General features: G+C 39.7%; 1 protein-coding gene across 1 annotated transcript in view; it reads right to left on the bottom strand.

Annotated features, from left to right (window-relative positions):
- The window catches only part of LOC104525256 (WD repeat- and FYVE domain-containing protein 4), a gene marked incomplete at both ends in the record, with an annotated part of 56,948 nt that extends 42,663 nt beyond the window's left edge, over nucleotides 1-14,285 (bottom strand). Inside the window, 4 exons of the mRNA XM_029085057.1 lie at nucleotides 885-1,099; nucleotides 7,075-7,168; nucleotides 10,942-11,549; nucleotides 14,095-14,285. Of these exons, the coding sequence (XP_028940890.1) occupies nucleotides 885-1,099; nucleotides 7,075-7,168; nucleotides 10,942-11,549; nucleotides 14,095-14,285 (1,108 nt within the window). The remainder of the gene's footprint in view (nucleotides 1-884; nucleotides 1,100-7,074; nucleotides 7,169-10,941; nucleotides 11,550-14,094) is intronic.
- Nucleotides 14,286-14,895: the final 610 nt, after the last annotated feature.

Genomic DNA, 14,895 nt, shown 5'->3' with positions numbered 1-14,895 from the left:
CTGAGAAACAAGACTACTTTTTATTTTTGCATCTGTCTTTGTTATGGATCTGAGCCAAGAGAAAGTAACTTTTACTTTTCAGGAAACAGCTTCTCCACATGAATACCAGGAGAGAATAGTTGTTTTGCAATTACTTAATTAGTTACCATTCATAAATGGCTTTACCACCTGAGAACACTACAGACTCATACCATCTCAGTAAGTCATTTAAGCATATTCCCTGTGATCAATATGTAAGTAGAATCATAGAATCATAGAATCATAGAATGGTTTGGGTTGGAAGGGACCTCAAAGATCATCTAGTTCCAATCCCCCCACCTTCAGCAGGGACACCTTCCACTAGACCAGGTTGCTCAAAGCCTCATCCAGCCTGGTCTTAAACACTTCCAGGGAGGGGGCATCAACAACTTCCTTGGGCAACCTGTTCCAGTGTCTGACCACCCTTACAGTGAAGAACTTCTTCCTAATATCTAATCTAAACCTGCCCTCTTTCAGTTTAAACCCATTTCCCCTTGTCTTGTCATTAGTTGCCCTTATGAAAAGTCCCTCCCCAGCTTTCTTGTAGGCCCCTTCAGGTATTGGAAGGCCGCTATGAGATCTCCCCGGAGCCTTCTCTTGTTCAGGCTGAACAGCCCCAACTCTTTCAGCCTGTCTTCATAGGAGAGGTGCTCCAGCCCTTGGATCATCCTGGTGGCCCTTCTCTGGACTTGTTCTAACTGGTCCATGTCTTTCTTATGTTGGGAGTAGTATTAACAGACTTGAAACAAAAGGCTTAAGAGCCTTGCTGAATTAGAGCACTACATGAAGTATCCAATTATTACATAAACTTTGCAAAACATTTGCACAACTAAAGCAAATTGGTTCCATGAGATACAATCTGATACCTTAACACATTTGGCTCAATAGCCTGTGATGCAAGCTTCTCAAACACTCTAGTGACGGGCAGATGCAATGGATGGCTCTCATTGTGGAAGGCATCCTGACAGGAAGTTATGATGGTGCTTAGCAAGCCAGATCCACACATCACCTGGCGACTCTTCTCTGACTTCACCAGGGACTGGATATGATCAACCACAGCACATTGGATTTCCTGTGAGAGCTGAAATGGACACAGAACTGAAGTCAGTGGGCTGGAACTAAAATTGTACGTGATTAAATTTTTTTTTTTTTTTTTTTTTTAATTGTCAAATCTCTGGGTGTGAAAATCTGGCCCAGAAAAGAAGCCTCTAAGGCCAGAGGCTCAAGTGCAACTGCATGGCTGTTCTATAAAGCTCTACACTTGAACAGTGTGTGTATAACCATCTGAGTAGCTGCTCGGCCAACCCACAGTTGAGATATATTGCCACAACACTATGGTAGTGAAGGAAGAGAAAAATTGGCTGTCATTCAAAAGAAGGGACCACCACCAAGGGCAGGTTATTAGGCATAAGTTCCAAGACCAACACAGTAACTAGAATATATTTAACATCAAGCACGTGGAGAGTCATATTGACATGATCTAATCTTCGTTATAAAAGCACTGTTTGTAAACAAACTGTATCAAGAAATATGAAACACCTAAATTTAAACACTTCTCTACATGTTTTGCAGAATTGAAGCTTTATTTCATTATTGCTTCTTAATGGTCTTAAAGAAGTATTGCAATTCTCATAAATTATCTCTGAAGCAATTTGTTCCCAATTAGGAATGAAGCCTACCCCACTGACCTAACTAGATTTCACACAAAACTAGCCCCAAGAGTTCTTTGGCTTTCTCATATGCTCTTCTAGTAAATATCCATGGAAACTTTTAAAGGAAAGGACAACAATGGTGGCAGACGTGCAGACTAGGACACCGGGATTTGATTTGACAACGTGAACGAGAGGAAATTTTACTGGATTCAGAACAAGCTAACTTATTAAGTGTAAAGAGGAATTCAGCTCTTTTGTATCCAGACCAAACTCAAAACCAGCAGAAAACACATTCAAAGTTAACCAAGCAGGTTTTTTTTTCAAACCAAAAGCCCCAATTGCAATACTCAGACAATAATAGTAGCATGTCCAATGCAATACACATATTATTTTTGTAAACTCAACTACTATTTTTGATATCTGAAGGGTGAGTTCTCTGGATAAGATTTTCTTCTCTCTGAATGACTGCTCATTCCCAGTGACACAAGTTTCACTGTGTATCACATTATATACAGAAATTATCCACCAGACTCAACTACACTACTCTTCACAGAGTGGCACTTACTCCTATATCAAAGCCTCACTTACCATTTTTTTTTTATCTTTTAGATACTATTTTACTCCATTTTTTACCAGACGCAGCAAAGTATCTGGATTATAAAACCACATGAAGACAGAGAAGGACACAGGTCTTGACTAAGTGAAACTACTGGTTTACTCCAAAAATAAATCCTATAAAAGCATAACGGTATGCAAAAAAATTGATTGTTTTCATTAGCTTAGCAGCTTTGTCAATACTAGTATTGCCTTGTTTTGAATAAAATGTGCTGTTTTCATGGATCTCAGTTCCAGTAAAATGAGATTTTAGTGGAAATAGAAACAGTGGCCAGGAAACCAGGCTGTGTGTTTCTATAGGCATGGATTGATTTTGCTAACACATATTACTTGCACCATGAATCAGGATATTGAAAGTGCAGTTAGAATGCAGTTAGGCTCACAGCTCTGCCTCTGATTAGAGTCTTAATGACAAAATGTCACCTACCAATTTGCCCAATCTGTTTAAGTAGTTCCCAGATTCTTGCTCCTAAGAGCCCGCAGTTTCAGAACTTGGTAGCTGAATTTAATCCACTGTTATTCATCTTCAAAATGATTATGCCAGGTTTAAGATGAGCAAGAACTTTGAAACTGTCAGTATGGGTTTATTTCAAAATAATGTAATTTTCTTAGGTTTAAGAATGATAGAGCAATAATTCTGTGTTTAATTGCAAAAAAACAAACTTACTTTTCAATCTCAGGAGCACCTCTCACTTAAAAGCTAGCAGCCCTTCACAGAGAATTAGAATTAACTTCCTAACATACAACAGAGATTTAGTTTTACTAATGAAGAAATCAAGGCACAGAAAGCAGCATCTTCAAAAAGTTCCTGGTTTTACCAAGTTACAGAACTTGTGGTCATGCACTCCTTGAGGAAGACAAGGAAAAAAACACTATGAATTGTGTGAATTGTTCCTACTTTTCCAAAAATGACCCAGAAAGGGCATAGTTAAATGCCTCACATAAACTGTATCATCTCCATCAGGCTTTTTGCACTTTCCCTTGGTACAGCTTGCATGTAAGAAGCTACAGAGCTTTCCTCATACAAATACCAGGGCTACTTAGAGAGAAAACATACTAGTAAGTCTTGACCATCTGAAGCCAGGCAACAAAATTTCCTCATAATTTTAAAAATCCTTTTGTTAATTCTAGTGGCCTTACAGATCTCTTGCTCACCAAATTATATTTAGTTGCAGTATTTTCTTTCCCCACAGTACTAACTGAATGCCATGTCTCCTTATTTTTCTAAGGTACTGTGCAGTGCTATAACATGATGTTCCTCAGACACCCGAGAGGAAGGCAAAGCTGCCTTTGTGTGCCACCTTATAAATAATATGATTGCATGAAAAACAAGACAAAGTAGAAAACAATCTTCAGTATAGCTAGTCAGGAATTCTTGGCAGAGTTCCTATCTCTTCAATCCAGGATGCATTACCAAGACTTCAGTGCAACTTCAGAGACACTGGCTGCTTTTAAGGAGAAAGTGAATAGTAAGAGAAACAGGACAAATAAAAGGGCAGTCTGTGGGGCTGGAAGCACAGGAGGAAAATTGCTTGGTTTGTATAAACAGTGAAAGCTTCAGAAGCTGGTTGATCAATGAACAAGCAAACTTCTTACTAAAAGCTCCAAAATAACCTTGGAAAAGAACATGCAGGCAGGCTGTGCTTTTTTTTTTTTTAAAAAAAAAAAGTTAAAAAAAAAAAGTTGTGTTGTAATAAGAACAGGCTCAGCAAAGAAAAATCCCACAGGAGACAAGGCTGGAGCAAAGCCTGCAGGAAAGTGCTCAGGGAAAAGAGCTGATCTTCAGCTACCAGCCCAGGTTGGAGGACTCACTGCCAGGGTGTTTCTAGTCTCCTTCCTCCTATCAGAGTTCTGGTTCATTCTCCTTTACTTTCTCCCAAAGTCTTGGCTTGGAGAATGAAGCTCTGGCCAAATACATGAAGAATTTCCTTGTGCAGATAATGCAGTGCTGTAATTCAGGAATTCACAGTGATATTAACAATTACATTAGCAGTGATATTAGTAATATATGTCTGAAGGCAGACAAATCTCAAATGTCACAAAGCCTTCTGTGTGCCATATCTAACTATGTCAAAGACTTTTTCAGTTTAGAAAGAATTTACATTTTAAAGAAACACAAATACTTGTAAAGTGTTACGCTGTTAACATCTACACTGAGAACAAGTAGCTTAGGCTAAATTTAAAGCAAGGACAAAGGTCCTTTAAAAAAAGATGTGAAGTCCTTATTGATGCACAACGTTTTAGTTTTACAACAGTAATATGACAGCAGTTCATCATAGGAGAGACATGGATAAAAACAGAGAGGCCAAACCCAGCTGTGGAAGCAATAATATTATTTAACAAAAGTATAGATTATTTACATTAAGAATCATGTGAGGATTTTTTTGTCCATACTCACAAGAAACCTGCCAGGATGATGATACAGAACTGAATAATGCTTTGATTCTCTTCTCAAAAGTTCTTTTCTTGCCCTTACCCGGCCTTGTCAGTTCTAGGAGATCACTTTATCTGACATCGCAAACAGAAAAGATCTGGCATGACACTCTGGAGTCTTAAAAGTCAGTCTCAAAATGCCAGACAAGGACGAGATATGTCTGAGGGGGAACTGGGAAAATCCTGAGCCACACATCTGAAGCAGATGTTAACCTGTCTCACTTGTACTTAGTTTTTTTAACATGTGACAATGCTATCCTTCATCACAGAACAGGCAGTATATCAATAAAAGGAAAATCCACATTGTATTTGGTCAGACTGTTTGCACTTTGATGGGAACTGCCTTAGTACCAGTCCTAGGCATGAACATGAACGATATCCTCTAAATACAGTTTACTGACTCAAAGACTGTCTCTTGGGGGTTTTTAAGGCTTTTAAGCAAATTTTCATACCCATATGATAGTGAAATGATTTTTGATCATACCTAGTAGTAATATGCAACCACAAATCTATTCTCTTCAGCTTTTAATTGTCATTCTAGACAGTCAGAAGAAATGGTTGAAGTGCAAGACGACCTGTTTTACTCTCTGCTACTATTTTTCCTACATTGACAGGCTCAACATTGTTTCAGCCCGTCACTGCTTGAGTCTGACAAAGGTCACTGAGAAGCAGCAAATTGTCAGGAAATGGATATTATCTCTGAGGGTCACAATTAAAGTACATTAATTTTATTGAGTTCCATCAACATTTCTGTAGAAGCAGTGCTATTGCATTGCCATTTCGGTGAAAGCAAAGGATCTGCACATGACCTGAACTGATTCTGAAGATTTTTCCAGGTTACCTCTAAACACCTGAGCCTAAAAGATCTATCATAGCACTAAAACGAGCAGAAAGAGGTAAGTTACTGTCTGTTCTTCATCATTGCTCCTAAAACAATATACTATTTGACTCAGTCTTAAACTCAGAGCTAGAAGCCCCTTCAGATTTTTGAATAAAAGTCTGCAGTAAAAAACCCTACCCACAAAGAAATTATTTCAACTCTCATGTAGCTGTCAAACACTGTTGCACTGTAAGAAAAAACTATTTAAAAGGAAATTCCTTCAGCAGTTATCCTTTGACTAAGTAGTTCCCCTTCACTAGTCACTGAGGTCCACCTTTTGCATCAGATCTTGGATGACTCCTATGTTCCAGTAGCATCTTATTGCACAAGAGTTCATGTAGTGGTACATGTTATGATTAAAGGCAGTAAAGTCCAGCCTTTTGTGTCACTACCTGGCAGCAACAGTGAGCTGCCCAAGCTACGGGACATGTGGTTCCACTCATTCTCTCACCCACTTTTAAATAAAAATAGCCAGAAAAATTCTGGTTTTCCTCTATTCTTTTTGAGGGTCATTTGATGAAAAACTCTTCAGGACGTGTGCTAACTCCCAGCTGGAGTCTAACTCAAGACCCTGTGTAACAGTGGTCTCATTTTACCTGAGGTAATCCTGACAACACTAAACAAACACTATCAGTAATAAATTCTTGTTGACTAAGAAAAAAGGAGTGAGAAAGGAAGAAAATATGAACACAAATACATAACCAAAATTGCTGGAATTTGTGCTCTAGTCCTTCATATTTTTAAGAACAGTGCCATCTACTGAGGGTTTGAGAGGCTTTGCCTCTCATACAGCTCAGCCCTAGAGCCAACTCAGTTTCTTGACACTTTCATCCAGTTGTCTGTTCTACTTGTTTTTTTCAGAATTAATTGCTGTAATTAACAAAATTTTACTAGCTGCTGGCTTGGTTCTTCTACACAGAGTTGGGATGTGCCAGCAGTTAGTTGCACTCCCACCTTCCCTATATCTGGATGAACAAACTGGTTTTATTTCAACCCCTACATATGTAGTTTAACTGTATTCAAGTATTTTAGACCAGATAGCAGATACAATATACTTGTTGAGATTGGGTTTGTGTATGGAAGGTTTGACAAGCAAAGCAGATTCTAAGCTGAATTCAAAAGTTTATGGAACGTTAGGCCTGAAGAGCCAGAATGTTCTGGTTGCTAGGTCCATCAGCAACATTTTAAACAATTTTCAATGCACTTCTACACTTGTGCCTTTGCAGTAAGTATTCTGGGACCAAGACCCATGCACTGCATCAGAGAGGTACAGGCACACTTAGTCAAACTGATCTGCAAGAGTCTTTGTTGGTCTCGCATCCGCTGACTCCAGGAAATTTGCGCTGTTCCTCCTGATAATATTTTAGGTAAATTTTAGTACTTCCCCATTTGCAAAGACTAAGCAATTCTTGGTAATGAAGCTACAGAAAAGTAGCAGACACTGTTCAGATGGCACTCTGATATGTTCAGACTCACCTGAGAGTGTCCCTCTTTGTACAGCTTTGGCAGCAACCTCACCATAACGCAGACAGCACCTGGATGTACAATGGTACAGTCTCTCATTTCCCACCTGCAGGAAAAAGACACATGAGACTTATCAACATAATTATCACTAACAGCAAAGAGGGTCCAACAGTGTTCCAGCAGAGAACAGCATTAAATCCTTCTAGCAGTAACCAGGCTTAGCATTTGAAACTAAGTAAACAATACAGATAAGCTGGAACAGCTGGAAGCCTCCTTAGAGTCACAAAGACAGGATATAACCTGCTCATGAGCTCACAGCTCCGAGGTCTGAACATTCAAAGATGTGCAGCAGCCTCTTTAAACAAACTTTGTTTTTGAAGGTACTTTCAGTACAGAGAACAGACAATCCGAGGGATCTCCCTGATGCATCAGCCCAGAACTAGTGTTATATTTTCTATTTTCAAGCAGTTTGTAAACTTCGTCAGGTGCACCTCTGAACCAGAGTTGTGAGGTACACTGCCAGAAACATCTGTCCCAAAAAGATCTCATGAGAAAAGCAAAGGCAACATCCAACATCTAACAGCCATAATTAGACTGAAAAAATAAACCACAGTGTGCTTTACGGACTGTAAAAAACAAATGGCACAAGTAAAAGAGTGAGCATTAAAAAAGGTTTTACAAGGGACTTTACTAAAGGAGGGTAAAAAGGCTGTGATTAACGTTAGCCACCTCCAGAGAGGCTCACCAGACACCTCAGAGCAGCAAGTAATGCGTATCACACTGCCACACAGTGACAAATACTATTACTGCACCCTCAAGAAAGCTACTTTCGAATAAATTCTCATTTGCAATATTTTCTGTGTAATGAACCAAAATTAGATGTGGTATAAATACTCGCTGCAGCAGTGGCTCCAGTGTGAACACATGAATATGGGTGAGGTTTTTAAATATCAAACAAGAAGAAAAGTATGCACTGAAAATACACCCTTCTCCCATCTTCTCTAAAAAACCCCGACCACCTTTAAAGAGAAAAATCCAGGCTCACTAGAATCTACACGATCAAAATTTCAGTCTGCTTTCCTGCTGCAGCTGTGCTCCCCAGAGTAAGTTATTTTTTAGCCTAAGCCACTATACTCAAGGACTGACTTCCCAAACTTTCAACTAAATTCAAACTTCCATCTCTAGCACTGTAAAAACACATTGCCAGGCTCCATGTCCAGTTCTCCTAACACACAGCAGTCTTCCTAAAGACTCAGGCACTGAAGAAATATGGTTATGTTCAAACTCCAAAATTTTTCCTTCATATAGAGAATTATTTTTTAACCCATGTGACGTGTAGTAAAGGTAGAATGTGAATATCAGGAGACAATAATAGAAAGTGATTGTTTAAAAAATAAATACAATCATAAAATGGTTAAGACTCATTTTCTGTCTTGTCTTAGTACAAAAGCTGTCTCCAGGTACCAACTCCTCACTCCTGCAAATATCCCATCTCTCACACTCCTGCCCTAGGGCTATCCAGTGAGCCCCATGATTCCACTCTGTCTACCACACCAGTATCATGGTCTGAATCCCAAATCTGCTCTACACTGGCTGCTACTTAAAAATAAGAGGCTATGGGGACAAAATGAGATGCCATAAAGAACCTGAAGAGCCATTAGCGCAGTGAGTCTGTGGTAACAGCAGCTGCAGCAGCCAATCTGCTAGGGTAGGCACGAAGAGGGGCTTCCCTCCCAAAGAGACATCACCCTCAGTTAACACAGCATGCAGCAATCTATCTCTGATCACCAGAGGCAAAAGGAAAAACAGAGACACCATCTGTCACAGAAGGTGTTTCAAACATTAACGCAGGAGCAGGAACACAGAGGGCTGTTTTTCAGATGGGAATGAAAGGGTCAATTCCCCTGTGGCCCAGCAGCTTACAGGATCATTGACCGAAGGACAGTATAAAGGGCTAGCATATTATCCAGTTAAAATGCTGATTTTCCTGTGTCTCAGTCACAAGCTCCCCTAGGATCACCTTCTTTCCCCCTCTTCAGGGATGTTAAATACACTTTGAAGGATGGGACATCACAGGCCACCTACACTGACTGCACTCAAGTTCCTCCTTTCAAGCTGCATAGCCCCAGGCTGAAGGCTTCTTCAGGAGGAAGTGTGAGCGTGGAGTACCCCTAAGAGGAAGTTGCATTAGGGGAACCACAGGCTTGCAGGAACTCTGAGAACTTGATTTCTTATTTTTATTTTCAGAAAATTTACTGCTGGAAAAGGACACAGCCTGTGCAGCCTGAAGACTGACAGCTTGCCAATACATGTTCCTCTGCATATGCTTGTCCTGGACACTCTCCAGCCACCTCTAGCTAATGTGGCTTCCTTTTGTGCCTTCACATCTCAGAACCAAAGCCAAACTGTCCCTAACCAGACACTGTGAACTGAATGGATCCCAATTTACATGATTAATTTCTCCATAAGTGGTATTAATTCAGTTACTGCACAGCCTCACAGCTCAGCAGGCAAAACAACACAAGGACCTAGGAAGTCTTGCTTTATGTCTCAGATCTAGTAACTTCAGAAAGACAAGCAGAAGACACAGCCATACCCTTCCCAGCACTGTCACTGATCTATTCATTCTCCCTTTATCTTCACTGAGCCTCCCCTAAGCACACACTTAAGCTGCAGGCTGTGGACTTCTCACAGCCACCATCATCCATCCACTCTCTGAACACTGACCCACATTGTCCCAAATGGGGCTAGGAAGATCTGTTTTGAAAAGAGCACTTATTCCTCCTGAGCCACCGAGTCTTCTCCCCAGCATTGAGAATCTAACCAAAAGCTTCCAGTATAATTCAAAGAGTGGTGACAGGGAGCAGACATCTCCATGACTATTTTAAAATCAGTTGCAAAAGAAGCAAAGAAATCTACTGCAGGCTTTTCTAGTTGCTTCCAAAAAGAGCAAATATGACCAGAAATACTTACTCAGCCTGCCTCAGTACTCAGGGAACAAAAGTTCTTCTGACTTCAGTGACTGCTAGCTACAAGTGGAAGACCTAATGACTTGGTCTTTAAACCTGGAAGATGACTGTGGAATAACCTACAATAAGGGTTGAAGGAATCTCACAGTTATAAGCTTGGCCTTTTTAAGCATAAACTCCAACCAGAAACATTTTTGAGAAAAGCACTGAGAGATCCAAGATAAAGCTACAGACACATGAAGGGGCAAAAGATCTCACAGGTTACAAAATGCAAGTTATTCAGAATTGATTCATATCTAACACTACGTTGACTTCTGGTGTAGCCTTTCCTTTCTGCAAAGGAGATGTATTTTAATACAATCCTTGGTTATATGAGGCAGGCACCATTACTATTCCTTTTCTAATTTTCTCTGTTTCAGCTCCATGAGTAAATGAGTGACAGTGTGTGAGTCTGTACACAGGTACCGGGACACAGATGCATGGGGGAGCAGTTAAAAAAGCGTAAAATAGTTTTTATTTTTAATGTATCAAGCGACTGGAAACAGCTTTCTACATAGTTGAAAAATTCAAAATTGATTGGGACAGATTCAAGCAGAGACTAAAAGCAAGCTTCAAGTTCCAGCAACCTTTTCCTTAGACCACAGTCCTGCTCCCACATTGCATGTGTCAGAACCTTCAGCACAAACTCTGCAACTCCCAACTTTCCACTGATCACTTATGCCCCAATGTTTACCATCATTTACCTTCCAAAAAGAGGTGATTTTTGCTGTCTGGAGGCCTGGGAGTTGGGACTGTGGCACTGATTTGTTTGTTCTAGGCAGGTTATGCCACACCTTACCTCAGTTTACTACCATATAAAATGCAGATACCAGTCTTACTATTATATTTCCTGTAGTAAATAAAGGCTTACTTCTCTTCAGGGTTCCCCCATAGCCTATAGGCAGAGACAGGTAATTTGTCTGGTCTTTTGAAAGCAACAGGATGCTCTTCTTGAGCTTGGGGTCCCTCCTGATCATCTCTTGATGCCTCTTCCATCTCTGGCTTTCTCTCCTTGAAGTAGCTCTCCAGATGGAGAGTTCCTTTGACCATGTGATCAAGAAAATTCAAAATCGATATGCAGTTCTTTAGCCACACTGGGAAAGGTTCTGAAGAGTAGAAAGCTGCATCCAAGAATTCTGAAAATGTCCTTGTCTTCTCAAGGCTCAGAGGGATTTGGCATTCCCCTTGTGTCCAGAAGCATCCAAGTAAGCCAAGATCCTCTGCCATCTTTTCAAAAAGACCATTCCTCTGGAAGAAATTGCTGTTGACAGGGTCCAGGTTCAGGGCTGCTGTTATCCCCTGAAGTGTGTAGAAAACAAGCTCCAATACACAATTGTGACCAACTGCTGCCCACAGCCCAGATGGAGGGTCCTGCAATGCACCTTCCATGTCTGAGAGAAGGGACAGGAGTCCATTGAATCCACTGCAAGTTCTGAAAGCTGAATGGCTCTTGGGACTCTCCAGTATCCTCAGGAGTGACTACAAACATTGGGAAGAAAGGAGACAAAAGAAGCACTTCAATCTAGGGACAAAACAGCTTTAGAATATTTTAAAATTCCAAGATTTTACCAAAATTCCTTCACTGAAATTTCACTCTTTGAAGAAAAAAACAGTTGGTCAAAGTAAAGGTCACCACTGCACAACTTTTCTCCTCCTCCTTTTCCCCATATACCCAATGAATCAAACAATCAAGATTTAAATTCACCTTCAGGAGCAGCCCATGAAGTTAGCCTGACAGATAGGGAATGGTGATCACAGGAATAAGCAAAGAAATAAAATTTCCTGCATTACATATCCTAGTCAGTTTGGCCAGAGGTAGTTTCAGACTTTTGGCTATTCTTTCATCAGTCTTTTCAGACTCTCTCAAGAAATCTGCCTTTGCCTTAAGTAAATAAAAGCAGAGATTCAGTTGCAAATAACTTCATACAGAAACAGAGAAGAAGGTGCAGCTCTCTATAGGCAAATCTTCCTGCACCCTGAATACTCATGAGAGGAGTCCACGCTAGACTTATGCTCATATGACTGAGCAGACCCTTTCCAAAAGCAGCAATACAGGATGACCCAAAGAATATTGCAAGCAGCAGGCTCTCCTCAATAGTAGAGGTATTTTTCAAGTTTGCACAACACTTTGGAAGAAGAAAAAAGCCATAAAGAGTCAGATCCCAAGATAACAGTCATTAGATTTTTCTCTAACTTCAATGGGCTTAAAGCACGTTATAAGTGAATGCCGCTTGACAATATTACACGTGCATAAAAATCAACCTGTACCACTTGTAAATTTTGAATGCTACAGGCTTGCCATTAAAAAAAAAAAAATCTAGAAAAGTTATTAAGAGTTGTAGAGGTGAAAGTAAAATTAGTGAGAAAAAAAGAACTTGCAATGAAACAGTCTGCTGTATTTGAATGTAATCCATGCCAGGCTTTTGGGATGTTGCACGATTAATTTTGTAAATATGATGCTCTTTCAGGCACCAGGAACCTTTCAAATTTGAGACTGTACCTTTTCACTTTGGAAAGGACTAGTTTTACATATAAAGCTTCCCAACAGATACCCAATGAAAGAAGTTCACTTCACAACCAGCTGTCTAACATAAATATATCTCCCTATAACAGGATCTAGGACTGCGAGAAAGGGTTGCCAGAACTGGAAGGGGAGGGGGAACTCTATTACTGTCATTCAGTTTTGTATGATAATGTATCAAACCAGGCAGAGACTTCTGAACAGGGGGTAAATTTAATAACTCAGAGTTGAAGTTATCAGGATGGCTTTATCACATTTCAGAGAAGGTCAACAGTAACCACATTTCTTCCAGCTCTAACTCAGTTAGAATTTAATCGCCTATGAGTTAGTATTCCTGTCTTGAATCTATAAAACTGATGTCTGCTGGAAACCCCCTAACTCAGTTAACGTTAACAGAATTTATTTCACATTCCATTATTTGTTATTCCTCTTAATTGCCCACGTGCCACACTGGAATATGACAGTTCTAATTGCATTTGGGCTCAGGCTTTAACAGCTAAATATATATTAGCAAATCAATCTGAATTTGTGTGTAACACAATCACAGTCCCAATGGATGTAGATAATAAATTCATTTGCTTACATTATACTTAAATACAGTTATCATTTGTCAAAATTAGACACTGAAACTGCATTTATTTTCATATTAGTTTGGACACCATACTCAACTTTTCCACAAATATTGTTAAAGTTTACTGTTCAAATCAAAGCTATAAACTTTGACATATTTTTTTTTTTAAAGTAGCGTGGTTCTTTTATCACAGAAGCAGCTGCTATATTGTGCTGAAAGGTGAATTCAGTTCGCACTTGGTAGAGAGGGTAGAATGAAACTTTAAATCAACACTACTGCTCTTCAGTTTGATGCCTATGATCTAAACCAAAATAAAGCACAATGATTCTTTCCCCTGCTTCATTGCTTATGGATCAGACCCTCTATAAACACAATAAAGGCTATGAATAGTTCTAATTTCTTCCTCCAAACATTCATAAGACTCCTCCTTTCCATCATCTCACATCTCTTTTTTTCATGACACTGATGTATGCGAAAGATGACAAAATTAAGGACAGCAAAGTTTCAACCTTGGAAACTTATCAGAATCAAGCTGTTCATCTCATGCTTACCCTACCCATTCCAATCTTACTCACCTACCTCTTCTCACATCCTCTCTCCACATCTTCTCCACTCTCATGCACATTGCTTTCACCTTACTCTGTCACATTACATAGAACTGTGTCCTTGGCCATTTCAATTTTTCCATCCTGCATTACTATTTAAGTCTTCAAAATATTCACAATCTGATACTGAGTGAAGGTGTTGACCACACACACATTGCTAAAAATCAAAGCACCCAGTTTACCAGAATCAAAAACTGATCCACGGCTTTTCTTCTGCACTTACCTTAATGGAAAAAACACAGTGCTAGGGGTGAGATTAAGAGCAATTTGCCACAGGCCAAGCAGTTTCCAAGAAACGATAGCCAAGTGGGAGGCCACATTAATTACCTTCAGCAGATCCAGTTTCAGATGTAGTTCCCCTTGTGTAGAAGAACAGAGGGCCCCAATAATAATGCTCATATACTCCTCATAGTTGATGACTGAGAGCTGCTCCAAGATACTGAGAGTAGCACTCCTGTAGCACTCATCATCCAAAAATATCTTTATATATGGCACCATTCCATAGTCCTTCAGAACAACTGGGGACAAATACAGTATCATTTGTTACTTAAACTTTCCTTTACTTTTAGTTTTCACAGGCAGATTTTTAGTGTTGGCGTGAAGTGCCACATTTCTACAAATACAGCAAAAGTAAGAAGAGCTGGTTAAGCTAAAGACAACACAAACTAAATGGCACAAGAACAACTAGGGATAAAATGACTGGATGGCCATGGTTTCTAATGATCAGAGATGACAGGTTCCCAATACAATAAGGAATGAAAAGGAAAAGATGTCTCACTAGTTTTCAGCTTAAACATCTCCTTAGTTTATGAAGGGGACTGTTTGATAGTTTGTGACAATATATTTGCACAGTGCAAGATGCTCCAAATAAATGATGATTCTAGGATGTGAGAATGAATTGAGTGGATTCCAGTATTCAGAAGAGTTCACTTCTGCATTACTACGTTCCACAACATGTCCCTTTTAGGTATGCCAGTACTAAACATGAGTGTTACTGAGCATGTGCATGATCCTATCGAGATTTCAAATAATATATACCATGGAAGAAAATCTGGATGAACAAAGAATACACAAAACCCACACACTCCACACCATAAGTTTGTTTTCATAGAATCATAGAATCATAGA

Source organism: Antrostomus carolinensis, unplaced genomic scaffold (assembly GCF_000700745.2).
Source record: "Antrostomus carolinensis isolate BGI_N321 unplaced genomic scaffold, ASM70074v2 scaffold925, whole genome shotgun sequence".
Taxonomy (NCBI): Eukaryota; Metazoa; Chordata; class Aves; order Caprimulgiformes; family Caprimulgidae; genus Antrostomus; species Antrostomus carolinensis.
Note: the sequence above shows the minus strand (reverse complement) of the source record. Positions and strands in the feature narration are given on the sequence as shown.